Source organism: Heliconius melpomene, chromosome 2, assembly GCF_056956725.1.
Source record: "Heliconius melpomene rosina isolate 202511_hmr_F chromosome 2, ASM5695672v1, whole genome shotgun sequence".
Classification (NCBI taxonomy): domain Eukaryota; kingdom Metazoa; phylum Arthropoda; class Insecta; order Lepidoptera; family Nymphalidae; genus Heliconius; species Heliconius melpomene.
Window position 1 is genome coordinate 2,561,281 of NC_140390.1, and position 27,483 is coordinate 2,588,763.

Genomic DNA, 27,483 nt, shown 5'->3' on the forward strand with positions numbered 1-27,483 from the left:
TTACATTATATTTAACTATATATTTTTAATTAATTTATGTAATCTATACATTATATTCGCGTTGCACTAAACGAGTAACTGGTAAGCGAAAAAGGCTTTACTCTAGTAATTTAAATCTCAAGGTCCGAAGTGGTTTTATTTTACGAACTAAAAACGAATGTTGATTTATTTGGAATTTTTATTTTAAGGAGCATTCTTTTTATTAAATATTATATAAATTATATTTATATTTCTTTATTTGTTATTTTTAGTGCTACTAATATGAATTTTACCTAAAGGAAGGCACTGTATATGTAGGTGGAACCAAAGTGTTAAGTTATTTTTAATATTACCTTTCAAAGGATTTGAGTATCAAACAAAACCTGTATTCTGGTTTCTTCTTTTTTTTCACTTTTAGCAGGTTGAAGGGACTACAGTGTTAAGAAACTCCGTTCCCCTCTTTCCGAAGAATTTTCCATAGATACCAGAGCAAGGGATGGGAGTCGAACCCATAACCGTCGCGTTGACAGTGACACGCTGCGCCACGACTTAATATATCTTTTTGTTATGTATAAAAAAATGCGAGTACTTTTTTCAAGCTTTGCAGAACAAAGAATTTATGTCGATATTTCGTGTATGTGGAAGCATTTACGTTTCTTAGTTGAACAAAAAAAATATCAGTTATTAAGATTTTATTTATAATATGAACAAAATAAATAGTGGGTGGAAATATTTATATTTTTTTTTAGTAAACGAAGGTTAGTTTTAAGTTCACCATTTACAAGCTCATGAAAATGTATGCAATTAAATACAAGGTGTATGAAAAAAAAAATTGGAAAAAAAAGTACAATAAAAAGATCTAAAGAATTGAAGTACTCTAAAGAAAACGCAACAGGTGTGAGAATAAATTTCATTTAGGGATACGAATTATTTCTATTTATAAAAGAAAAGAAAAAGAAGAAAGGTTATATAAAATAAAGCACACATTCGATGATACATCTTCAATATATTTAAAATTATTTAAACAATTCAATCAGTAATATAAGTATATCAGTAGTAATAGTTTTATTGATGGACGGAGTGTCTTAACACTAGGTTCCCACTCCCAATCCTGCTGTATGCGGGATACAGCGTGCAGCACACAGCATGGTTTCTTTTATTTTCAGTTCAATCAGTGGCGACGGCAGCGTCGACGGTGTGCGGGCGCAAGCGCTGCAGCAGCGGGCCCGCCACCATCAACAGCTGGTCGAAGGCGGCGAGGCGCGCGCACGGCCCACACTCGCACGCCTCTGCGTCGCCCTCTTCGAAGCCTAGATCCTCCCCTGAATACCTGAACAATTTATTTCTTCTTTATTTACATATTTTAATATTTTTTGAGAACGCACAAAAGCAACATCATTTGTGCGTTCTCAAATAATGTGTGTATCTTTATTTCTTTCCATCCATCCATCCATCAGCCTTTCAACGTCCACTGCTGGACATAGGCTTCCCCTAATTCTCGTCACCCCGTCCGGTCCTGCGCCCTTTGAATCCAGCGGATTCCCGCTTCTTTAGCTTTCTTAGCATTTAGCAAGATAAAAAAAAGAGAACCTACGCAAAATGGGACTTTCCGTGCAATGTCTCGAAAATTGTACGGTGCGTGGGTAGCTCAGGGTCTTAAAATTCGAAACCTCTGCCCACTCTGCTATATGCAGGATACATCGAGACACTATTTTTAATTTTTTTTATAGTAATAATACCTTCCACCATCCTCATCGTGTTCTTCTAAATTTAAATCCTCTTCTACGCTATACGCTTTCATTAACGACTTCGGTTCCCCAACGAGAAAATATCTGCCGGATTCTGGGTAATATTTTTGGTTACCCGTTTCGAATTTTACCTGTAAGAAGTAAAATAAAATCGTCTATTCATGACAAAATTATAAAAAAATATATATAATGATAATAACCACATTAGTTATAAACTGTATGGTATTTATTAAGCTCAAAACTTCGGCAGAAGGTGGAGACCCGAGTGTCTTAAAATTAGATTCCCTCTGCCTATCCTAATCATACATTTTAAACAAACAGTACCCAAATTAAAAAACCCATTAACTAATTAATTATTGTTTCTTTTTCTATTAGTATGTAATTTTTTTATAATATTTATTTTAATATAAATTTGAGACTTACGTTATTTTTAGATATTTGAGGATCGCTAGCTCTTCGGTCTCCATGTTTGGTCGCTTCACAGGGGGCAAATATTGAATCGTCATCTATAAATTGCAAAACCAGATAAATAAAAAACATTACATAATTTAATGAAAATCCTTTTTCTTATATTTTATAATAATATTCCATATAAGACAAAAAAAAACAATAAAAATGGGCTTGAAGAATAAATCTAAAAAATATATATATATATATAAAGAAAAAAATATAGTTCTCATACAAAAATCGTCAAATACACCAAAGATTGACCCCGACGTGATTTGAACACGCAACCTTCTGATCTGGAGTCAGACGCGCTACCGTTGCGCCACGGAGTCCTACGTACAGGATGTCGAAATAATATAACAGTTGATTCCATCCATCCATCCATCCATCCATCCATCCATCCATCAGCCTTTCAACGTCCACTGCTGGACATAGGCCTCCCCTAATTCTCGCCACAGTTCATTAATGTCTGTATATTGAAGTTATATCAAAAAAATACTAATAGAAGCAGTATACATATATAAATAATAAAAAAATAAATAAAAAAGAGAGTTAAACTACTCAGGCGAGAAAAAGGCTTTTTAAAAAATATTTATTTAATTTTATAAACAACCTTTCTGTTTTAAAGCAAGTTGAATACAGAGAAGCTTTATTAAAATTTTATATATTTCAAAACAGTTAAATCATCAAAATACTAAAACACTATTGTTCGATTCCGCGAGGTGCAAGTGCGGCGTCATGAGAATGTATGCTTATGTAACTAGAGTGAATCATTATTATTTTTATTAAGTAAAACAACGTCTACACACTCAGAGGCATCTGTGCCTTTCTCAGTGGTGTTTTTATATTGTTAGCGTTTGTTAAATTTCAATTTCATTAGCAATATTACCTGCGTGTTGTTTTTTTTTTCAAAGAGCATAAAATTGGAAGAGAGGATCTCCCCTCTTGGGGAGATTTAAGGAACTTAAGAAACTAAAAGTGAAATCTATCTCAGACTTATTAAAGCACTAGCGGCCCGCCCGCGGCTTCGCCTGCGTGAACTACTTTATTATTAATTTCTTCGTCCTATAAGTGACGTCCATGCAAAATTTGAGACTCCTAGCATTTGTAGTAACGAAGTTTCATACAAACTTTCGACCCCAAAAACAACCCCTTAGAAGTCGAATATTGCAAATTCCCGTCTTAGCGAGCACCTACGTCCTATAATAACTCCTATGCAAAATTTCAGATTCCTAGCATATGTAGTTTCTGAGATTTCGTGATGAATAAGTGCTATTCGATTTTATATACTCGTATATAGATTAATAACTATAGAGCCCTCTAGCAATATATGGACTATTACTAGATGATCGTACACGTAAAATACTCGTTGCTATAGCAACGTGTACGCCCCTTTATACAAAAGTATACCACAATTAAAGTTTGTATGTCAAATATGTTGACTTAGTTGAATTTCTGCACTCCTTTACCATTCAAAAGTTAGTTAAAATTTTTCCATTATTTATTAAAACATAAATAAAAAAAAAACAAAAACTTTATATTACCAATGAACATAGCCAAAGCGGCCGCCGCACTGCGAGACAAACTGGACTCCAAAGGACCATATGATAGAGCATTCCACAGCGCGCGCACCAACAGCGCGGCTGATTGTGCATCCTGAGCCTGGGCGGCCACGCACAGAGCCCGAGCTGCCGCTTCTGCACCCCCAACACCCCCCACACCTCCTACACCCCCAGCGCCGGCCCCACAAACGTTCACTAGCACGCCCGCGGCGGCACAACGTACGCTGGGATCTTCTAATGGAATAGAGAAATAATTTATATACTAATCAGAAATTAAATAAAAAAACTAAGTATTTTCTTCTTAATTGTATATGTAACATCAAATTTGGTTTTCTAAATATCTTCATTAATTTAGATCAGATAAATTAATTACAACACAGAGGTTGTGGATAGAATAATATTTCCGATTAAATATTAAAAAAAAGATGGATATTTATAATAGGCAACTTCGTAACTAAATGGTTGATAAAAACATTGATATATAGGATATAGCATAGGTACCTACAGTAAATAACTGTTATAATCGTACAGATTTACAAATTTATATATATTTTTTGATATTTCTCTTCTTACCATGTTGTTGAAAAGTAGGTAGAGTGTCCAAAGCCCCCTCCAGTACGATCATCTGGGCGGCGTACCTCCACCGCGACAGATTACCTAGAGCGCGTATAGCTTCACACGCGGCGGTATTCGTACCTTTTATCCATTTGCATGTATCTGTAAACAATTATATTGTAAAATGTAATACGTTTTTCTATTTTTCAGTGCTTTATCACGCTGTATCCCGCACACAGCAGTGTAGACAGAGGGAAATCAGTGTTAAGATATTCCGTTCCCCGAATTCTGGAGGCATTGCGTGTTGAGTGGCAGAATTCAACGCCGAGCTTTGCATCGACACCAGAGCGAAGAAATGGAAATATAAACGTAAATAAATATTTCACTTCATCGAGTGGGGATCGAACCCATAACCGTCGCGTCGTTGCGCAACGACGTGTAATAGGTAAGTTAGGGCCAATAATGTTAAACATTTTTAGTTTCACGGTATATCACGCTCATAGCAGGGTTGTGCTTTCGCACTAGTGTTACTACAGCCCGTTCCACATGCACTTCCCAATCTCCATTACATTACTTTCATTCTCAAGGGATACTCTCGAATTGGAATCGAACCCACAATTCTCGTTTAAATTCACCTAACAATATTATTCATAAAATCAAACTTCCATACTTACTCTTACATAATAACTCCAGAGTATTGCTCTCAGGATAGTCCTCAGACGGTTCTAAATAAAACGTTATATTATTTAACGTTGCCAATACAGCCGTCGCCAACTCTTCGCGACGTTCTAACAAACTGTTTTGCTCCTTTTCTGATAGAGTGTATAGCTGAAAAATTATTCATAAATAAAGAATCATAATATGTAATATTTTAGCTTCATGCTGTATCCCGCAAATAGCACTGTAAAAAAGGGAACCTGGGAACCTAATGTTAAAACACTTCCCATTATGTGCAGGATACAGTATGAAGCTATATAAAAAAGTACTCCATGATCTCCTCCTATTACAGATATCAGTAAAAAAAAATTACCTTAAATTTTCATTTTACCCGCAAATTTTCTACTTACTTTATTATCAGCTGATTTTTCAGCTACAGCCAGACAAGATAAGAGAGCTCGTATAGTTCTCTCTGCGTAGTTCGCCGCAACACCGCGCCCTGCCAACTCTGCTAGGCAAAGATTTGCTACTACTCGTACTGTCTATTTAATATATAAATAAAAAATACTGTTATACAAACATACAAAAAATAAATTAATTTTAATGTATATTTATAAAATATATAAGACTAGCGGACGCGCGCAGCTTCGCTTACGTATTTAGGGGTGAATTCTAATAAACCATGAAATATTTTTAACAGTCTAAATTTAAAATTTTACAAAAATCGGTGGCGATTTAAGAATTTTTCCATACAAACTTTCAACCCCTTATTTTGCACCCTTATGGAAAGAATTCTAGAAAACCATGAAACACGTATTCAATTAAATACTTTTAAGAGTCTGAATTTCAAATTTTATAAGAATCGGTGGCGATTTAAATTTTTTTCCATACTAACTTTTAACCCCTTTTTCGCCCCTTTAGGGTTAAAATTTTCCAAAATCCCTTCTTAATGGATGTCCAGATTACGAAAGTAAACATCTGTCCAAATTTCACGTTTCTACGCACAGCGGTTACGACTGTGCGTGCGTCTTACCTCAGTCAGTGAGGACAAGTCCTTTTATATATATAGATATGCACAAAATGGCGAGCATTACGCTAAAAAACATAATATATCGATTTGGCTAAATTTAAATCTGTCCTGTAATCGATCAAATAACATTATAACATTTATTACTATATAAATATTTTTCTCTTATGTAAAATTAAAAAAATGTAATTAGACTAAACAATAATACAGGAAAATTATTTGAATTCTTACTTTTATTAAGACGTCTTCGTTAGAACCATCTGATCCACCGAGGTCCGAACCTAAAGTATTTAATTAATTAATTATTAAAATTTTACACAAAAAAATCATTCTGATATTGAACTATTCAAGGGGATGAAATGTCTACATTTCCATTCCGTGCAAGACAAAGGTTTTAGGGTCGGCTTTGACAGTCTGCTATACCTATATTCGTTGTCTTATATTTTAAGCAGAATTAGATAATTTCATCTTTACTTAAAAAAAATAATAATATACTAAAACTTTACCAACTAAGTGAACATCTGGATCGGCATCAGGATCTTTTAAGTCGTTGTCGTTCCTCTGCGTATACAACTCTAGTATAGTTAGAAGAACATCTACTCCTCCGTCTTCATTGTATATCTAATAGAAAAAACTTGCAGTAATGTAGAAAAAAATATATATAAAGAAAATAAATAAAAGGACGAGCAAGTTGTAAATTTATTGATAAGTACGAACCACGTGTCCAAAAAGATGAAACGCAAAAAACCAACTTACATGAATCCTGGCTAACTCATCTGCCGCCGCCATATTACCTAAAGTGTAGGCAAGTCTGACCGCGAGGGGTGCTCTGGAAGCGCACGCCGCTAAAGCTTTTAGTATAGACCTGGCATTGGTAGGGCCGGTACATAGGAAACTACAACAATTCTCTTGTGCTGATAGAACACTGTGAAAATATCAAAGAAAATATTAAAAACGATTAAAAAATGTTAGAGTAAAATATTATTATACAAATAAGAATCTTTAGAGCAAAAAAAAAATCGGTCAAGTGCGAGACGGAAAAACCCAACAAGGATTCCATACAAAATCCAACTTATAAAAAAAAATCAATTAATAAATACTTGCAATCTTTGATTTAATTGATTTAAGAACTTTACCTACCTAAGACACCTAGCGACATTAGTAAGTACATCGCGATCAGTATGCAGCATTAGAGCCGTCACCAACTCTGCTAGTGCTCCGCTTGACACAAAAGTGTCTCTGTGTCCCTCTCCCTCCCCCTTTTCTGTTCTATTGCCATCTCCCTCGATCTGTACCTGTCTTCTCTTCAGGTTGCTTTTATCTCTTTCTACAAACTCATCGTTTGAGGCTAAGTTACGTAACGCGCCTGTAACTTGGTACAATGCGTGGGTCACTTGTTCAGACATTTGACGTGGCCTTTCTGCTTTCTGAAAAGGAAACACTGATGTACTTACAACGTCTAAATGTAAACGATTATGGGTTCTATTCTCACTCGGGAGAGAACCATTTTCATTTTCTTACTATGGTACCCATACAAGACAAAACAAGACATTCCACCAACACATGATGTCTCGAAAATTGAACGATATGTAGCAATCGGTTATCGAAGAGAACCAAGAGTCTAAACACTATATTCCATTTGTTCCCACCCTACTATGCAAGGAAAAACGAGATCTTCTTTTTCTATATTTATATAAAAAACTATAAGCAAAAACTCACAGCATTATTCAATATCTTCAAATGCAAGGCGGCCAGATGCAGCGCGCCGGCGCGATGCGCGAGCTCACGCAGACGGGGCTCCAACGCCAGGAAGCGGAGGGCACCCGCTGCGTACACGCACGACTCGCTCTCCTCTATCGGGTCTATTCTACCACTGCCTTCTATTAGCAGATCTGGAAATTATTAATAATATATATTTTTAACTTCAATTTAGTTTTCCATATTTTCCGTTTCCATCTCCCGACAATTATGGAACCCGGCGAATGCATTACAATAAAACATGTTTCTATTATTTAAAGAGATTATTTAATTTTATAGAAAGAAATATTTACCTAAGAGATTGCTGTTATGGAAGAAATGATCATTTTTATCATTCCTTGCAATTTTAAATATAAGTTTGCAAGCCGCCGCCAAATGTGGTCCAGTTACTCGCATCTAAGAAATATAAAAATATATATATTTATATGCTAAGAATAATAATATATATTCTTGCTATGCAAACAAGACGTATCACGGCATTATATACGCAATATATCTAAAATTGAACCAAAAGTAGAAGATCGAAAATCTTAAAACTAGGTACCCTCTGCCTGGGACCCTGCTATATGCGCAGTACGGCGTGAAACTAAAAAAATATACACTTACAATCAGCATTGCCCTTGCAATGGCCACCAATACTCTCTCGTCGTCGCTATCCACGTGCGCGTAGAGCGCTCGAAGGACCAACTCTCTGAGACTCTTAGTTGGTGACGTTTTCAGTATTATGTTTTGTAAACATTGCATAATATTCAATATATGTTCCACATTTTGATTTTTTTGTGACAATGCCTCCGCTAGTTCTAATAATGTCATGCTGAAAAGAAAAAAAATGGACTTAAATTTTTCTACGACAATAGTTTTTATCGGTGAAGCAGCGCATTTGATACTTCCCGAGTGAATAATGCATAAAATAATCATAAAGCGTAAGAGTGGCCAAAACTCGTTGACAGTACTGTACTTAAAACTAAAAGAAAAAGCTCAATCAAAATAGGTTACTTGTTGTAATCATTGTTGACTGGCACCGGGAGCTGAACAGCCAAGTGTTTGACTGACACGTCCCCAAAACTTGATACATCGTATGACGAAGACTTCGCTGTGGTAAATAATTTCTTTTTGCTGGACGAATCGGGGCTAAGTGCTATAATATAAAAAATATATATAGATAATAACAAAATGCAAGGAGAGCCGACGATATTTGTATTCGATTTCCACTAGGAATGATAATTATATTTGTAATATTAGTTATATTAAAATAATAAAAACAATATGAACAATATTATCTATATAATCGTCATGGCACAGTGGCAAAGCGCCAGATTATAAATGCGAGGGGCATGGGTTCGATTCCTTAATAGTCTTGAACAGCGCGGCGTTCAATTGCGCAACCTAACATGCAATGACTTGAAAATTAGAAACTATCTACCCTATATATGAATTCTAGTTTCGCAAATGTAATATTCCTAACATACAAATACTGTTTTGTTATAATTATGATCTAATTAACAAATAATGAAGTACAATAAAATGGATACAGGCTTTTGATGATAATTATCGACATATTAAGTCCAAATTTATGAAGACATCAAATATATCTATGAAATAATTTACTAAGAACTCCTATATACGAGTAGAATATATACGATTATATATTATCTATTTTAAACGTAATACTAGTTTCTTACATTTTATCGCATTATTATTTAATTTAGGAGTGTTATCAGAAACATCCGAGGATTCTTTTGTAGGAATCAATGGTTGTGATACTGAAATTGACTGAGCCAGATCTACATTATTTCGTGCTGAAAATATATTTCAACATATTTACTTAAAAATCAAATCAACTTCACGTTGTACCCCACAAACAGCAGGGTAGGCAGAGGGAACCTAGTGTAAATACACCGTTCCCCACTTTCCGCCGAATTCTGGAGACATTGCGTGTTGGGTACTGGAACTCTACGCCGTGCGTTGCCTCGACACCAGAGCACAGAAAATGAAAATATAAATTCAATTAAATATTTCTTTTCTTCGAGTGGGGGTCGGATTCACAACCGTCGTGTTATAGTCACACCCTTGTTCCCTGCGCCACGACGGCATTTACTTAATACTGTAATAAAATAAAATATGGTAATCATAATTGGAATAACATATTTTCAAAACATATAACAACATTTAAAATAGTTTAAAATATGGCAATATATAATAGGTATATATAATAATACTAGTGGACCCGAACGCGGCTACGCCCGCTTATGCCCGCTGAACTATACGAATATTTATGAAATGATTTTCAGTTTTCAATAGAGAGATGCGTTAAGCAAGCTCATTTTGGGTGACGTTTTCTAGCAACAAACTTTGCAAATCGTTGCTTAGCAACGGCGGTTGTTTTAAACATGGCGGGATAAATTGCATGTCAAATTAATAATTATTTTAATATATTAATATATATCGACAATATTACAAATATAAGAAAAAAAAGTATCCTATGTTCATCCCGGTACCCTCATGTGTCTCTATACGAGTATTTTATCACAATTAAATTAGCGGTTTGGGCCTGATTGCGTAAAAGACAGACAGACAGACAGACAGAGTTACTTTCGAATTTATAATATAGGTATGGATAATATATATAATATATAATATATATATATGGTTTTCTATTTTTTGTAATGGTATGGGAATAAGAAATAAAGTAGGTATTATTTATTTACCATCTACCGTATGTCCTGTAGTGTTCCTTCGATGTAAAGGCTTGCTTCTGCCACTGAGATGTGGTAGCTTTGGGAAACCACTCCACCCATCATTAGGGCGATCCTGTCGAGCAGGCTTTACCTATTAAGTGTTTGCTAGTTTAAAATTTAAAATTAATGAAATAATATAATATTATCATTTTTATGTTCATGTTAATATCTTGTCATGTCTTTTTTTTTTAATAGAAGTATTCTAAATTTTTGATATATCTGCACAAACAACTTTAAAATTAACCAATATATCTTACTTCTTTTAGTTATACTTACTGTAGCCTTCTTCTTCGTGTTCTGAATTTCATTAGATAATTCTCCTTTAGTGTCTTCTTCATCTAAGCTCATGAAATTTGATCTCGACGAATCAAAAATATCGTCTCCATTTTCCAATAGAGTAAGGTGTTTTAGACTAAAATAACATAAATTCACACACAATAGGCACATAAAAATTAATGATTTTTCGTCGAATTTTCAAGACATTGTGTATTGAGAAGCTGAAGTCAGGGCAGCGCTTTGTCTTGTTACCAGAGCGAGGAAATTAAAATATTAAAATTTAATATAATAATATGAATCATTTAATGATTCATTTGCTGGAATGGAGTCGAACTCACAACCATCACGTTATAATCCACAAGCTATATTACTGCGCCACGACGATAAGAAAATAATGATTTTTTTATTGAAAAAAAGAGCGACAGGATTATATAGAAACATCTATTTTTACATATACTTTTATAGTTATATATTATATTAAAAAAATCTATAATCTTTAAGTGGTATTATATTAAAATATTGATATTATGTACAAGACAAACCACTGGCAACATAATATGGCAACGTTTCATTTGAATATACATTAAATGGCCCTTAATTTCATATTAATTATTAATAAATAAGATATTAAAAATATTCATTATTAATTATTATAGTATTCTTTGCAGTAGTATAACAAGATAAGTGTATAAATATTTTAAGACAATCTTTTTAAATTATTTGAAATTATTTCCACAAAACACACGCAAAACGGAACGTACACCATTTAAGTGACAGTTAAGAAATTGACATTAATATCTAGAAAGTATACAAAATAAAAAAAAAACTATAAAATAACAAATATTTATCTTATCGTTAAACTTATCGTAAAATTCTGTCATTTATTGTGATATTTTATCTAGCAATCAATAAATACGTTACTTGACGACCTTTAAATAAAATGTCTACTATTAAACGGGAAAGAAACGTAAATTTTACCAGTGAGGAGACTGAATTGTTGTTAAAACTTGTAAACAAAAATAAACATATCGTAGAAAATAAAAAGAGCGACGCGGCTACATGGCAACAGAAAGAAAACTGTTGGAAATCTATAGAATCATCCTTTAATTTTGCAAATGGTGTTAGATATAGAAGTGGAAAATCTTTAAAAATGAAATATGAAGCGTATAAGCGGGATATGAAAAAGAAATTATTAAGCGGTCAGCCTGTAGTGTCTAAAACAGAAGAAAATGTTGTGTCCGATCCTTTACTTCCACTGAGTGAAGTAAATGTTAAAAATATGATATGTTCAGTCAATTCTATGGATGATCGTTTAGATTCAGATCAAGCACTAAAAACTGGTAATATAAACGAAAAATATATTTAATAAAATTGTTTAAACTTTAACATAGTTTATCATGCATAATTAATAAAATTATTAACAGAGGTTATCATTGACATAAAGGCTAGTTGTGGGCCTAATTCCCAATTGGGGGAACTACATATTTTTAATTTTTAGTTCTGGTAAGGGACAATCTCAAATAAATGCAGAAATTATCATTTCTGCCATTCCTACAATATATTGTATGTATCCTATATATTGTATCCAATATATTGTATGTATCCTATTGTGAATAAATAAAAATATATTAATTTAATAATTATACATTATTTCTAATAGATATACTAATAACTTTAAGGAGGAGATGTTTCTGATAGTGAATCGCAAAAGTACAAATCAGAATGGAAAACAGGAAATGTATCCTCAGAGGAACATCATGATATATGTAAGTTGTAGTGTATTTACACTAGGTTACCAGGATACTAAAAAAAAGAAGTGAAAATACTGATTCTATCAATGGTCAAATGAAACTATACATAGTTTAATAATAATAAATTCACAGTATTAAATTTATTGCTATAATAAAGTTATTATTACAGCTTTGCCCAACCATAAATGTACATCAGAAATGCTAACAAGATGTAAATTAGAAGTTACAAAAATCCAAAAAGAATTACTACATGAAGAATTAAAAAATAAAAAGAAACAATGGCTGTTCGAGGAACAGGAAAGAGTGCAAAAAAAGAAACAATGGTACTTTGAAGAAGAAGAGAGAGCGCATAAAAAACAAATGTGGACATTGGAGAAACAAATACTTTTAAGAAAAATGAGGAATAAATTATATTAAATTTATTCTATATTTTTATTAAGACATGATTTAAAAATAGTTAGTCCTATGTTGCTATTAAATGTGTCGACTTACATCAAAGATTTTAAAAATATCAATCGGCAGTAGAAAATGTTTAAAATAATTTAGTTAAAATTTTTCGTGCATTTTATTGCGACGGAAAGTGGGTAATGGAGTGTCTTAACACTAGGTTCCCACTGCCTACCCTGCCTACCCTGCTGATTTTATTTATTTAGACATGGTATTTAGAGGCCACTCATAGCGCAGTGACACAGGCGTGTGACGGAATGCGGTAGGTTGTGAGTTCGATTTCCATTCAAAGATATGAAATGTTTGATATTTTCCTTTCCTCGCTCTGATAACAATACCAAAGCTCGTCGTTAAGTTTCACCACTCAACACACAATGTCTCTGGAATTTGGCGGAAGATGGGTAACGAAAGTGTCTTAACAAGGGGTGTAAAAAAATGTTGAACTGCTAAGGATATAATTATAAACTCAAAAAATATGTACTTACTCGAAAGCGCTAGGTGGCCTTTGGTCCTTTTTCCTCGCGCGCTCCGTGAACAGGGTACGCTGTGGCTCACGAGGTGTGAACGGGCGACGCGTGCGCAGCGGTCGTAGCGCGTTCATACCCGCGGCGGTTATGTCGTTCATTTCTGTAAAATAATCAAAAAATTTAATTAAAAAATATATTAGGCTTAGCTTAGACATAGTTCTAGAAAAACATTGTCGCAAACATCAAATACAACAAAAATATGAGCCAACACTAACATAAAAACATCAATTGATGTAGAATTTCAATAGGAAAGAAGCTACCATTAAAATAAGTGAAAAGTTAGATAAAGATCTTATAAGTAATATCAATAAAGTAACTGTACCAGTATCCAAAGTTGATATTAAAATAATATTTCCGAAGTACTTTTAATATAGAAATAACTAAGAGTCTCACGGCAACCTAAACACCTTGAAAATGCCATGGTTACTAAAACAACTTTTTTATTATACCTTCAAAGAAAGCTTTTACAAAGTATATTGAACTTTATTGCATACATATAAAAATTCAAATTATCTAATAAATAGTGGAAACGTGAAATTTTCTACCACGTAACCCTTTAAAAGGAAATAATAATCACAACGCCTTAATACCAACTCTAATGTCATTTCCAGGACATTCACCTCTAAGGAATCCAGAATTACTTTTACCTGAGTAATTGACACAAAGAATAAAAAATATTATAATTTTGTTGAATTGCTGGTATTTTTCTTTAGTTAAGTAGGTACCTTTTTTTTTATGGTAAAAGGACAAGGCAAACGAGCGTTAGGGTCACCTGATGGTGATCACCGCCGCCCACGACCCCGTGCAGCACCAGAGGAGCTACAGGTGCGTTGCCGGCCTTTGAGGTGGAGATAGACGCGCTTTTTAAAGGTACCCATATCATACCAACCTGGAAACACTGCCGCGGGTAGACCGTTCCACAGTTCGGTGGCGCGTGGAAGGAAATTTCTACGAAACCGCACAGTAGTGGAGTGCCACGAATCCAGATGGTGTATTATTGATAAAAAAATATTATTATGGTAAACATAAAAAACTTGGTAACGAGGCAAAGCGCAGAGTTCTGCTCCGCCATTCAACACGCAATGCCTTAAGAATTCGGCGGAAAGTAGTGAAAAACGAAGGAGAAGACAAGTGTCTGAATAAGAGTGGACTGTCAAGGCAAAATAAACCTGGGAACCTAATCAGTTAGTTTAGGTTCCCAGTTCCCTAAAAAAACTAAAGGTATATAAGGCAAAAAAATGTATATTGGCTTCTTCCTATTTATTACTAACGTTAAAAGTCGAGGTGATTGCATGTGCCTTTACCTTTATTTTTCTTTATAAAAAAGTCTTACGGATTCGAATAAGGACTTATTTCCGATATCTACCTGTTATTTTACTGTATGCTAAAAGGAAACAACGAAAGTGGATGAATTGCCTCGCGTGACCTTTCTTGGCGAATAAAACATTAGGTGTGTTTTATTCTCAATCACGGTAGCAAGTAGTTTTAGACACTTTTCATATAAATAAGAGGAATTTTCTATTCGTAGGTACAACATTTTACATAAGAATTTTATTATACAATTTTAGAATCAAACCCAGTACTTTTCGTGCAATTTCCCACAATAAAGTACTTAAATATTCTCATAAGTGGTAATTTTGAAATCGCTATTTATTCATTAAAAATTTTTATCAGCTACAATATCTACGTTAAATCTTTTAAACATGAAGCATAATTACAGTTATTTGAGTTTTTATACGAACTAAGAACTAAAACCAACACGACTATCTAAAATAAGTCCTACCTTTAAAAGTTCTTAGCAATAGTTAAGTACTTGGTGAATAAAGTTCGCTTGACTGACCCCACAACCAGTCGGGTTTACAGCCACACCTTTGTGCCTCTCCACCACGACTGACCTCTTATAAGTTAAATAACTTAATATCCTATTAGCTATATGAATAACAGGTGCTCACCAGAGCTGATGGCAGCGCGCGCTTCGCTTATGATCTCAGCAGATGTCTTCCGACGCGGTGCATAGAACGGGGCGCCGATGTTGCGCCTTGCACCCCTCTCGCCCATTTCTTTGGCTGTAAAAAATACGTCATTATACAGTAAATAGGTCGACACGAGAAGAATTATACTTATTTAGAAAATGTATAAAAAATTGAACGTAGCGGGAATCAAACCCGCGCTTCCTGGATACCGTCCAGACGCTCTGACCACTTAAACCCTTTTTATAAGTTATTTATGTTATTAGCATCTAAATCTATTTATATGTTAGCAGAAAAAAATATATTTTTCTTTCCTAAGTGTGGAATAACACTTTTAAAAAAAAACGCTAAAAACAAGAGGATTTTTTTTATATATTTTTCGTTTGTTGTTGCATTCATATAAAGAAAGCAAATTTTAAAAAACTTGCCTAAATTAGTTTTTCTTGGGATATAGTTAAAAAATCAAAAAAGTAGAACGGCAATCTATTTAATAACCTTATCTAGCTTTAATATGACTCAGAACAAGCATAAACTTTCAACTTTAACTATTTTCTCATATAAATATAAACATAAGTATCTATTGTTAACAAAATCGCATAAACACACGAACAAAAATAATATCTCTATATATACATTAATAAATGCAAATATAAGAGAAATAATATAAAAAAAGTAATCACTATTTCAAGTAAATAAGTATATTTTCTACCGTATAATAATATTCCGCCCGCGCTGTAGGGCGGGTGTTCTAAGCCGCGTTAACACTATTACTGAAATGAAACTTCACAAGCACAATCCACGCGTCGCGGCTTATTGGGGTGGACTATCATTAATGTATGGACAGATATAATATTCAAATTCAAATTCAAAATATTCTTTATTCAAATAGGCAATTATAATAAGCACTTTTGAATCGTTGAATGAACATATGAACAAAAAGCTACCACCGGCTCGGAAGGCAGTTCTGCTGAGAAGAGCCGGCAAGAAACTCATCAGTTGCTCTTTTCAGAATCAATGGTACAATCTATTACATTAGCTGGCAGCTATCCTGCATTACATTCAATAGACATTAATTCCATACATGCTTATCCTCTAAATATTCTTGAACAGTGTAATAAGTTATTAATTAGAGGCGAATCGTGTAGCAGGGGCAGAAGCGTTTCCTCAAATGGGAATCGAACCCACGACCTGTCGCCCCTGTCCTTGTCTCTGTGGATGTAAATGTTTATGTAAAACATTTTATTTTCACTCGACAAGCAATTATCAAAAAACAATAAATATGTAGATATTTAAGCATTTTTTTATTAAATTCATAAATCCAAATTTCATAAGTTATTGTTATGAAATGTGAAGAAGGAAATATCAACCTTGACATTAAAGTTCACCAAAAATTTTACCTTGTAATCGTGACGTGATTTTTAGTCCCTAAAATATTTTAATTCTCATCAAAAACAAATTATGAAAGGGAAGTGAAATTAAAAATTAAATCAACTTCACGCTGTACCCCGCAAACAGCAGGGTAGGCAGAGGGAACCTAGTGTTAAGACACTCCATACCCATTAATTTTTAAATTTTCGTTACATTAATTTTATAGTAAAACAGACATCTGTAGAATCACACCAACATGAGCGTATCTAGAGGAGCGTATCGTTTTGGAAGGAGCCTGGTCCCCTACCAATTAGCTTTCAGCAGATAGGTTCGTGTAAACGTCTATGTTTTTAATTTCTCAGGACAATTTTTTCCTGTGGTGGGCAAAAGTCTATTCTAGGGTGAGCTATTCCTACGCCCTTGGACACTAAGTATAATAACTGAATGATTATAAATAACTGTTCAAGCATAACGGGCGAAAATTTTATTTTATAGAAAACGTCTTAACACCAGATTCGTAGGTTCCCTTCGTCTACCCTGCTATGTACCTACGGCACACAGTACCAAGTTAAAAAAAATCTATTAGACTTAGGTATCTACAAACATTATAGGCAGAACCTAACATGGATAATCAATATCAACATAGACAATGGAGAAATGCTGTCATCTGATAAATTTACTTTAATTATAATTTGCATAACATCGCTAGTATAGTACCCAACACCTATCGATTAGTCGCACATGTCGCCTTGGCTACTAAATCCAAACACTCGTGTAATAAGGCTAAACGACCTGAATAGATGTTTTTTTTTGTTTTATTAAAATATATTAAGTAAATAATATCGATCGATGTCGTTTTATTTGCGGGTTTAAAGAGAATTTTATAAATAATGTTTGCAGTTAGAATATATGGTTTTTTTTTTATTTACTACACTTTCCGGAGGCATTTCGTTTTAAGAGGTGTAACTCAACGTCTCGCTTGAGGAAATGAAATTATTAAGTATTTTATTACTGCGAGCGGGAATCGAACCCACAATCAGTAGTCGCACGTGCTTGCGCCCCTGCGCCACGACTGGCCTCTCTCTACATAATATAATTTTAAAAAGAGCGATCAAAAATACAGTCGAATTGATAACCTCCTTTTTTTACAGAAGTCGGTTAAAAAGATACATTATAAATAATCCTTACCTTACAAAATATATTAGTGTTTTGATCAACCACTCGAGTACATTTCACTAAATATGAAAGTAAATAATTAAAAGGAACCTAATGTTTATTGTTTATAATAAAATAAATAGCACATTTTAAAAACAAACTGAAGCCACCATTTTTTCTCAATTCCAAAAAAATTTAAATAAGTTTAAATAAAATTTAAATATAACATTTACTTTATTTATGTTGAATAATCCAATTAAAAATAAATTAAATAGTTTTATTTAATATTAGCTTGATTCAGTATTTTAATGGTCTTCAGAAATCCAGCTTAGACGTCATTTAACAACCGTAATATTATTAATATTACGATAATACATAAAAATATTTTTTACAGGCTAAGAGGTTTTATATTAAAATTAAGAAATTACAATTCAAAATATGGCACTACTATAACTAAAAATGTACTCACTCATGTTAAAAGTTTATCGTATTTAAATAATACATATAGTATGTACTCGCTATATAGAAGATTTTTTTTATGTAATATGGTCGAACTAAACATATGTAGAAACTAAAGTAGTGAAAAATGATCCGCCACTTTTATGCAAGACGACGATAACCCATGCGGGCTATAAACGCAATACAAAGTTTCGCAAAACTAGTGATAAATAACCTACTTGGCCATTTTTAATAAATAAATATATATTAATCTACAATTGATGCGAAACGGTGTCTGACAAATAAATTGTAATAAAAATAATTCAAAATAATTCTGTTATTATTAGTTTTTCTGTTATTATTGGGCGCTATTCTGGTTCAGAGGTGAATAGTTAAAATTTTTAAAAAGCTTAAGTAATAAAAAACGAAAACGTACGATAAAGAATAGTATATATAATACTATTAGAAAAACACCTTTGAATATGCTCAACTTGTACAGCGATGAATAACTATAAAATGATAAAATTGTGGCAATATCAATTCTAATGTTAATACAAAGACATTTAAGTTATACGATCATTATTTTGCATTAAGTTTTCTTGAAGTTTACAAATAAAATCAAATTTAGCTTTACGCTCTATTTCGCATATAACAGGAGAGGCAAAGGGAACCTAGTGTTAAGACATTCTATTCCCCACTTTCCTCCATATCTTTCAATGCATTGCGTGTGAGTGGTGGAATTTATCGCCAGGCTTTTGCCTTGGTGCCAGGGCGAAGAAATGAAAATATTATTAAATATAAATTCATTCCTACGATTGGGGATTCCTACAACCCTGCGCTACGACAGCCTCTACCTTAAAATTTATAAATACAAAAATATCCACACTACTGCTTATATGGTACATATCTATAAAATAAATAACTACGAAAGAAAAATGAGTTAAAAGTTAAAAAAAAACACATAAGTAATTATAACACAACCAAATCATAATTAATCAAAAAAAGATACATTTAAAAATATAAAAAAACCACTCTTCCGAGGGCGGGACAAGGGTCCAAGCCATCGGTGGCTAGGGCTCCAGAGAGAGGAACCGCAATTATTAAAATTTTGCAAATAGCAACATTTTGTAAGTGCATTAAGTAATTAAGTGCAGTGATTTTTAAATGTCAATGTCATTACGTCAGTGACAAATGACAGTTACTTAGAATTGTAATCTTATTGTTTCCAATTTCTGTATTTTGGACTCGATACATCCTACAATAATTGTAAACAAAGTACAAATGTCTGATTGTATTTACTAAACTGAAATTGAATAAATTAAACACTTGTATCTACCACAATGGCGACCACTGCATGGGAAGGTAAATAATATTTTGCACCGGCTATGCTTTCTGGATCAGTAAACATAATTTGTGACGTTGCATTAATCATAACTAGTAAATAAATATTATAATAAATAAATATTTTCAAACATACATCACAAGTGGAATTTTTGAAAACCTTAAAAAATTATACATGTAATACTTATATAGCTATAATTATGATTCATCTCGATTATTATGCATTTTCGCAAACATCTTTCAAATATTTACTATTTAATTTTCTATTACAGATGTTAGAAAACAAGCTCGAATGCTTGAAAATGATATAGATATGAAATTAGTAGCATTCAGTAAACTGGGTGTAACCACTGGCTCTTCAAATCTTAGTTCTGAAAGTGTACCATTAATTAATAGCGACGACATGTTCGAAACTATGTCTATGGAGTTACAACAGCTTTTGAATAAGGTATTTATATTTTTGGTCCACAACATATCCAGCATATCAAGCAAGCAAGTCCGACAATGGGAACCTATTGTTAAGACGTACCATTCTCCACTTTTTATTTTTATTCCCCCAAATCTTATCAAACATCTGTGCCATTGCACTACAATGGCCATAAACTACATGCCCATGAATATTTAAAGAAAAAATTGTTTATAAGAGGTCATAAATAAATTACTTTACATGTTGTTGGTGGAGGATACATATTTCACAATACAATATATGCACATAATGTTGGAACTGCTTTTTTAATGTCACAATTTGTAGATAAAATTCAATGTAAATTTACACACCAAGTATGGCAGTCTTACAAATGAATCCTAATCAGCTGTAGCAAGGGAGGTGTCAAAAATCATTAAAATTTATTTTTATATGGATTATGACTGCAATTTATTTACATTTATATTTCCATTTCTTTGCTCTGGTGTCGAGGCGAAGCGCGACGTTGAGTTCTGCCACTCAAGATGTAATGCCTCCAGAATTTTGCAGAAAGTGGGGAACGGAGTGTCTTAACATGAGCATAGCGTGAAGCTGATTTACATCTGTTTATCTAAATATTCATATAATTTACATTAATAGTAATTTCCATTACAGCTGTCATCTATAAACGACAAAATGGCTGACTTGGCTCCCAGTGGTACAGCAACACTGCATACAATCAAAAGACACAGAGAAATATTAATGGTAATTTTTTTATCTGCGTTTTTTTCAGCTTTAGGGGCAACTTATTGCTAACACAGTTCCATTCTCCACTTTCCACTGAAGTTGAGTAGCAGACGTCATTGCCCCACTTTGTAAAAATATTAAATATCCCATTCACCCAAGAGGGAATTGAACCCACAACTGTCACATTTACAGTTTCATCCCTGTGTCTCTATGTTTCAAAATCTAAATAAATAAAGAAAATATTATTTAATATATTTTTTTATATATAAAAGGATTACCAACAAGAGTTTCAAAAGACATCAGCCAGAGTGAGCGCGAGACGTGAACGTGAGGAACTACTGCGTGGTGGAAGCCCTCCACCATCAGCCTCAGTTGGACTCAGCCGCAGAGACCAGTACGCTAAGGAGGCTAATCATTTGCACAGGTAAATCTATATATTGAGGCATTGTGTTCCGCTTCCAATCGGTTCATAAATAAAAAAGTTGTTTCAATGGTTGGGTATTATGGGTTCAATTGCCAATCTAGGGAATCTCGACGGACAGCATGATGCCCTGGTGGCTCTGCTTGCTCCAGGACAGGCCTCTCTATAAGAATATATAAAGAAATATATGTACATTTTTTATCTGTATTTTTTTTCAGCTTTAGGGGACCTGCCACCTATTGTTAACACAATTCCGTTCTCCACTTTCCACTGAAGTTGAGTAGCAGACTTTATTGCCGTACTTTGTAAAAATAAATATCTCATTCACCCAAGAGAGAATTGAGGCCGTTGTGGCGCAGCGGCACAAGGGTATGACTGTAACGCGACGGTTGTGGGTTCAATCCCCACTCGAAGAAGTGAAATATTTATTTACGTTTATATTTCCATTTCTTCGCTCAAAGTAGGAAATGGAGTGTCTTAACACTAGGCTCCCTCTGCCTACCCTGCTGTGTGCGGGATACAGCGTGAAGCTGATTACTAAATTTTTTATTATTTTCCAGTTCCCACATTTTGGTAGATGAACAGATAAACATAGCAATGGAAGCTCGAGAACATCTGAACTCCCAACGGCAAGTGTTCAAACGTATGCAGACCAGATTTAATGACATCACTAACAGGTAATTTTATTTTTTTAATTATTATTTTTATAGAAAGTTATTTAAATTTTGATTATTTTATTGTCTTTTTCCGTTTGTATACATTATATTTATTGTCAAATTATCCCTACTGGATATCGAAAAGCGGAGAATGGAGTCTCTTAACACTAGGTATCTTCCCTGCCATTTTTGTATTATTTTGAATACGATAATACATTTTATTCAACTTCTCTTAAAGTTATATTTGTAAATAATTAATAATATTATTTTCAGATTCCCAATGCTAAACAGTTTAATGTACAGAATAAATGCTCGAAAACGTCGCGATTCTCTAATATTGGGAATAGTGGTGGCTGTCTGTACATTTTTACTACTCATGTATGCTTTTTATTAAGCTTATTTTGTATTTTTGGGGATTTACGGCTTTATTTTTGTGAAATGTCTGTACAGTAAATGCATACTATATAATAATAATAATATAATAACCAAAATATTATTTAATAAAAATATTTTATTTAAAAAAGGATTTTCTTTTCTTATATAATAAATGTGACCTTAGAGTTTGATTCAAGTAATCAGTACATTATATTTCTTTTATGAACATGATTCAAATAAGTATAAACAATATGTTAATAACAAATAAAATAAAAAAAAATACTAAATTATCTGTAACAAATTCTATTCACAGCCGAAAATCTTCCATGCTCTGCAGTTCCGGTTCGGCCTTGCTCCGGTGAGGTCGCACAATCGGACGCCATTATTATGTATATTCGTTGTCGGTTATATACTCTAGTGTTGTGGTTCCCGCTTCATCCTGCGCTGTGCTGAGCTGCGTAGCACCCTGCAGTGTTGTGCTGCCCGGCGCTACGTTGTCCTGAGGTCGATAGGACTAGAGAGTCTACTCTTCTGTGAGTACTTACACAGTTTTTATAGTTAGGCACTCACCTTCCGTGGAAGACTAGTTTTTTGCCAAAGTGATAGTTTAGACTTAAATTACACACCCTCCCCCACCGTAAGGTGAGGGGAATGACATAATGGCCGAAAAGGAGGATATCCTCCGCTACCTAGAAGCCCACCATAGTGAGGCTTACCGCGCGGCGGTCAATTATGCGCGCAACCGCAACGCGAGCCCGAGCCCGCCCGACGACGGCCCGAGTGCCGATGTTGACCAAGTAGAGCCGATGCTCTCGGACGGGCCGAGCGACTCCGAAGCCGCCCCGCCGAGGGAACTTCTTCGCGTCCCCCGCGCCCCCCGTTCACCGCAACCGTCCGGTAACGAAATGGAGGCGAACAACTGTTCCTCCTCCGATGACTCAGACGACGGTTTCGAGACCGTCGTATCTCGTTCGGCCAAACGTAAGGCCAAGGCCCCTAAGGCCCCCCCGCCGCCCAAGAAGGCAAATAAGCCCAAGGGCAAAAACACCCGTGCGAATGGCGCCGCGTCGCCGGTCCCCCTCTCCCCTGCCCCCGCAACTGCGGCCGAGCGGGAAGAGCCCGAGACCCCCCGCGCCCCCCGTGTCAAGCCTCCGCCGCCCATTTACATGCAGGAAAAACACAAATGGGACAAAGTTTCTGATTGGCTTAACAGCCAAAATATCTCCTATTCCACCGCGCGCCTAACGCAGGTTGGAATCAAAATACAAGTAGCCACTTCGTCGGAGCACCGACAACTAACCTCATTCCTTAGGGAATATCAAATAGGATACCACTCGTACGCCCTAGAGGACGAGCGCCAATTGCGCGTAGTTCTAAAGGGCATTCCGAAAGAATTAGACGTAGAGCTTGTTTTCTCCGATCTCCGGAATAAGGGTTTCCCCGTGCGCCAAGCGCATCGGCTTTACAATTCTCGCACTAAAGCGAAATTTGATATAGTCCTTGTTGTCCTGGACCTCACTAAAGAGGGAAAGGAAATTTTCAACCTGAGGTCGGTGTGCTCTCTCACCGGCATCAGGGTCGAACCCCCACATTCGAGGGGACTCATAGGGCAGTGTCATCGCTGCCAACTATACGGCCACTCGGCCAAAAATTGTTTCGCGCGGCCTAGGTGCGTTAAGTGCCTAGACGACCACGCCACTGCGGATTGTCCCCGCAAAGCTCCCGATCCCGCCGTCCCTCCCAGCTGTGTGCTCTGTCAGACGCAGGGTCATCCCGCGAACTATCGCGGATGCTCCCGCGCGCCGCGCAGACGCACCCGGCGCGGAGGCAAAAACAGGGGGGCTAATCGCAAAATAGAGGAGCCGGCTCCTAAATACGTGCCCGCCCCCCACCCTAAGGAGAACGCGTGGCTTAAACCCGCGCCACCTCCGGTAGTAGCCCGCGCTGCGGCGCCGGTCAAGCCACCGACCGTCAAGGTCGGGGCTCCCAACTCCACCCCTGCGCCCTCACGCGCCGCCCTCTCTAATGGTAGCGATTTCGCACTAGTGCTAAATTTAGTTAGATCTCTTGACTTCAACGAAATCAAAATTTTCGCGAATAAATTAAGGAATACGAATAGTCCAGACGACCGCGCCCAAGCGATAATCGAGCATATCGATCTCCTGGAAGCCATCGCGGGTTCCATATCTAAATAACTTTTCCAATGGCGGTCATCAATAGATTCACTCCATTACCCGCTGACTCGCAACTCGCGCGTATTAAGCCAAGAGCCCTGTATATAGCGACTTTTAACGCTAATGGTGTCAAACGTCAACGTGAGTCAATGAGTGCCTTCGCTCACACTCACCAATTAGATATCTTTTGTATACAGGAGTCTTTTCTTAAGCCCGGGGTTCGCAGTCCCAGCATTGCGAACTACAGGTTTGTAAGGAATGATAGGGCCACCAAAGGCGGCGGCACTATGATTTATTACAAAAAGAATTTACACTGTATACCGCTCGACCCTCCGTCTCTTGAAGCCGCCGAGGCGTCGGTGTGCCAGGTATTCCTCACAGGCCATCAGCCATTGATTATTGCCTCCGTTTATCGTTCGGGAAATAGGCAACTATTAGAAAGCGACATTTTATCGCTACTTAGTATGGGTGACTCGGTCCTTCTGATCGGGGATCTCAATTGTAAACATAAAAATTGGAATTCGTCGATGACTCATACCGATGGTAGGAGACTCCTTGAATTCACTAGTAAATATAATGCTTTCGTTATTGGCCCGCCTTCACCCACCCGCCTTAGTGCCCACGGCACAGGCGAGGTTCTCGACATAGCGATTCTATCGAATGTAGGCTTATGTCAACATTCAATAGAAACAATTCCCGACCTCGATTCGGACCACCGTCCTGTCATTCTCAAATTAGGCGAGGTGCGCCCCTCAGGCCCACCCACTAAAACAGTAATCGACTGGAGGAAATTTGGAAAGCTCCTCCGTTCGAATGAATCCCCTTTAAAGGAATTAATACCTGGCATCGCCGACTCCGCGGAGTTAGCAATAGACGCGGCGAATAAATTTACCGAATATATTCAAAACACAATCCAGAGCTGCTCGAAAGAGGTACCAAACCTACCCGAAGGTAGGTTTGAAATCTCAGAAAAGCTCCGACGATTGATTAGACGCAGAAATAAAGCAATGAGACGACACGACGCATACCCGACTGACAATAATCGTAGGGAATTTAATAGATTAAAGAGGAGAGTTCGATTCGAGTTCAAACTTCTGCGCAGGGAGTCGTGGGATAAAAAGCTCGAGGGGCTCGCTCCATCGCACCAGGCATTCTGGGCGCTGTCGCGTGTTTTTAGAGTCGATTGTCTCTCGACTATGCCTCCTCTCATTAGGCCAGATTTATCAGTTGCCGCCGATGACACCGAAAAAGCGGAATGTCTCGCTGACAGTTTAGAGGCTCAATGTACTCCGAGTAGTCAGCCCTGCGACCCGAGCCACATTGCGCGCGTGGATTCCGCGGTCGCAGAATGGGCGCTGACGCCCCCGCAAGGGGAATCGCTCCGCCCGACCTCGGAAGACGAGGTCAAAGACATCATCAAAAATCTCAAAGATAGGAAGGCCCCGGGGCCCGATAAATTGTCTAATAGAACACTTAAGTCCCTTCCGGCTCAGTTCTTATCTTTATTGGTCATTATTTTTAATTCCCTTCTCATGTCGTGCACCTTCCCCGACGAGTGGAAGGAAGCCATTGTCATAGGTATACCGAAACCTAATAAGCCGCGGAATATGCCCTCTAGCTATAGACCTATCAGCCTTCTCAGCTGCTTAGGAAAAATTTATGAGAGAATCATTCTCATTAGACTCTCCGAGGTGGTAGAGGCCAAATCTCTGCTCATTAAAGAGCAATTCGGTTTCAGAAAGAAACATTCCGCCATCCACCAAGTCCATCGCGTGGTAGAGCACATAGCCCAATATAAAGTAAAAATTTCCTACCGCAGACATACTGCCGCCATTTTTCTCGACGTAGCGAAAGCCTTTGACAAGGTCTGGCATAACGGCTTAATTTTCAAGCTGCGGCGCTCTGCGCTTGCCAGACTGTCTCGTGCGCATCCTGCAGGATTTTCTGTCAAATAGATACTTCCGCTATAAAGTAGAAGGAACTCTCTCCTCCCCCCGCCTCCTCCGCGCAGGCGTCCCCCAGGGTTCAACCCTCTCTCCTATGTTATACGCGCTGTACACAAGAGACATACCTCGTACCAGGGATGTACACTTGGCTATGTACGCCGATGATACCGCCCTATACACCTCTTCGCGTAACACACGCATAATAGCCGATCGACTTCAGAAAGCGGCCCGCGTACTTGGTGTGTGGTTCCGCCAATGGAGAATCGAGGTTAATCCAGAGAAGAGTAAAGCGATACTCTTCCCTCGCGCTCGTTCAGAGCAAATCTCTACCATCTATCTATTAGATAAAGCCATTCCCTGGGAAAAAGAGGTCAAATATCTAGGTGTCACATTAGACTCTAAACTCTCCTTCAAACCCCACGTCACGAAAGCTTGCAACAAAGCTAAATTCATTCTTAATAGATTATACTATCTCATAAACAAGCGTAGTAAAATGTCACTTAGAAATAAGCTGACACTATACAAAACTTGTATAAGACCCGTCCTCTCTTATGCTTGTGTAGCGTTCGCGCACACTAAGCTAGATCCCATGCAAAAGGTACAAAATATATTCTTACGTATCGCATCAGGTTGTCCCTGGTTCGTGCGTAACGTCGACCTACATAGAGACTTTGAACTGGAATCGATTCACGAGCATTGCAAACGTTTAGCGAAGCGCTACTTTGAGCGCGCAGGCTCGCACGCGAATCCCCTCATCGTTAATGCGTGTGATTACATCCCTAACGCACTCCCTAGACGTAGACGCCCGCGCAGCGTCCTTTTAGACTCCGATGACGCCATTACCATAGCGAATGCCCCGTATGTAGGTAGGAAACACACTACTCACACACGACACAAACACCGTCGTCGACGGAATCGACGACGAAGTCCAGCTTATTCAACGGCTCGATCGCGTCTCGGCGCGGTCGGGCCCAGCGGTTAGGGACCGTTAGCTCCCTTAGAGTAGTCTAATTTGTC

At 36.5% G+C, this 27,483-nt stretch overlaps 3 protein-coding genes and 1 non-coding gene across 4 annotated transcripts; 2 read left to right on the plus strand and 2 right to left on the minus strand.

Annotated features, from left to right (window-relative positions):
* Nucleotides 1-972: 972 nt before the first annotated feature.
* LOC146540328 (armadillo repeat-containing protein 2) lies at nt 973-18,592 on the minus strand. Its single transcript, XM_085200873.1, has 20 exons — nt 18,435-18,592; nt 15,425-15,538; nt 13,431-13,572; nt 10,748-10,883; nt 10,442-10,562; nt 8,730-8,871; nt 8,340-8,547; nt 8,027-8,129; nt 7,695-7,867; nt 7,116-7,402; nt 6,732-6,900; nt 6,482-6,596; nt 6,207-6,256; nt 5,359-5,490; nt 4,966-5,119; nt 4,310-4,453; nt 3,719-3,970; nt 2,151-2,233; nt 1,719-1,858; nt 973-1,309 (listed from the first exon to the last, which is right to left on the minus strand). Exons 1-20 carry the CDS (start codon nt 18,436-18,438, stop codon nt 1,147-1,149), a joined length of 2,832 nt encoding a protein of 943 aa, XP_085056999.1. The 5' UTR covers nt 18,439-18,592; the 3' UTR covers nt 973-1,146.
* On the minus strand, nt 2,435-2,506 carry TRNAW-CCA (transfer RNA tryptophan (anticodon CCA)). The gene has a single exon. It is a non-coding gene; the product is annotated as a tRNA-Trp (tRNA).
* Nucleotides 11,528-12,920, plus strand: LOC146540330 (uncharacterized). Its single transcript, XM_085200885.1, has 3 exons — nt 11,528-12,087; nt 12,427-12,513; nt 12,668-12,920. Exons 1-3 carry the CDS (start codon nt 11,688-11,690, stop codon nt 12,913-12,915), a joined length of 735 nt encoding a protein of 244 aa, XP_085057011.1. The 5' UTR covers nt 11,528-11,687; the 3' UTR covers nt 12,916-12,920.
* Nucleotides 18,593-19,575: 983 nt separating the features above from the next.
* Gos28 (golgi SNAP receptor complex member Gos28) lies at nt 19,576-22,495 on the plus strand. The gene is made up of 6 exons (XM_085207123.1): nt 19,576-19,765; nt 20,017-20,192; nt 20,823-20,912; nt 21,167-21,318; nt 21,876-21,992; nt 22,245-22,495. The coding sequence occupies exons 1-6, from the start codon at nt 19,744-19,746 to the stop codon at nt 22,363-22,365; spliced, it is 678 nt and encodes a 225-aa protein (XP_085063249.1). The 5' UTR covers nt 19,576-19,743; the 3' UTR covers nt 22,366-22,495.
* Nucleotides 22,496-27,483: the final 4,988 nt, after the last annotated feature.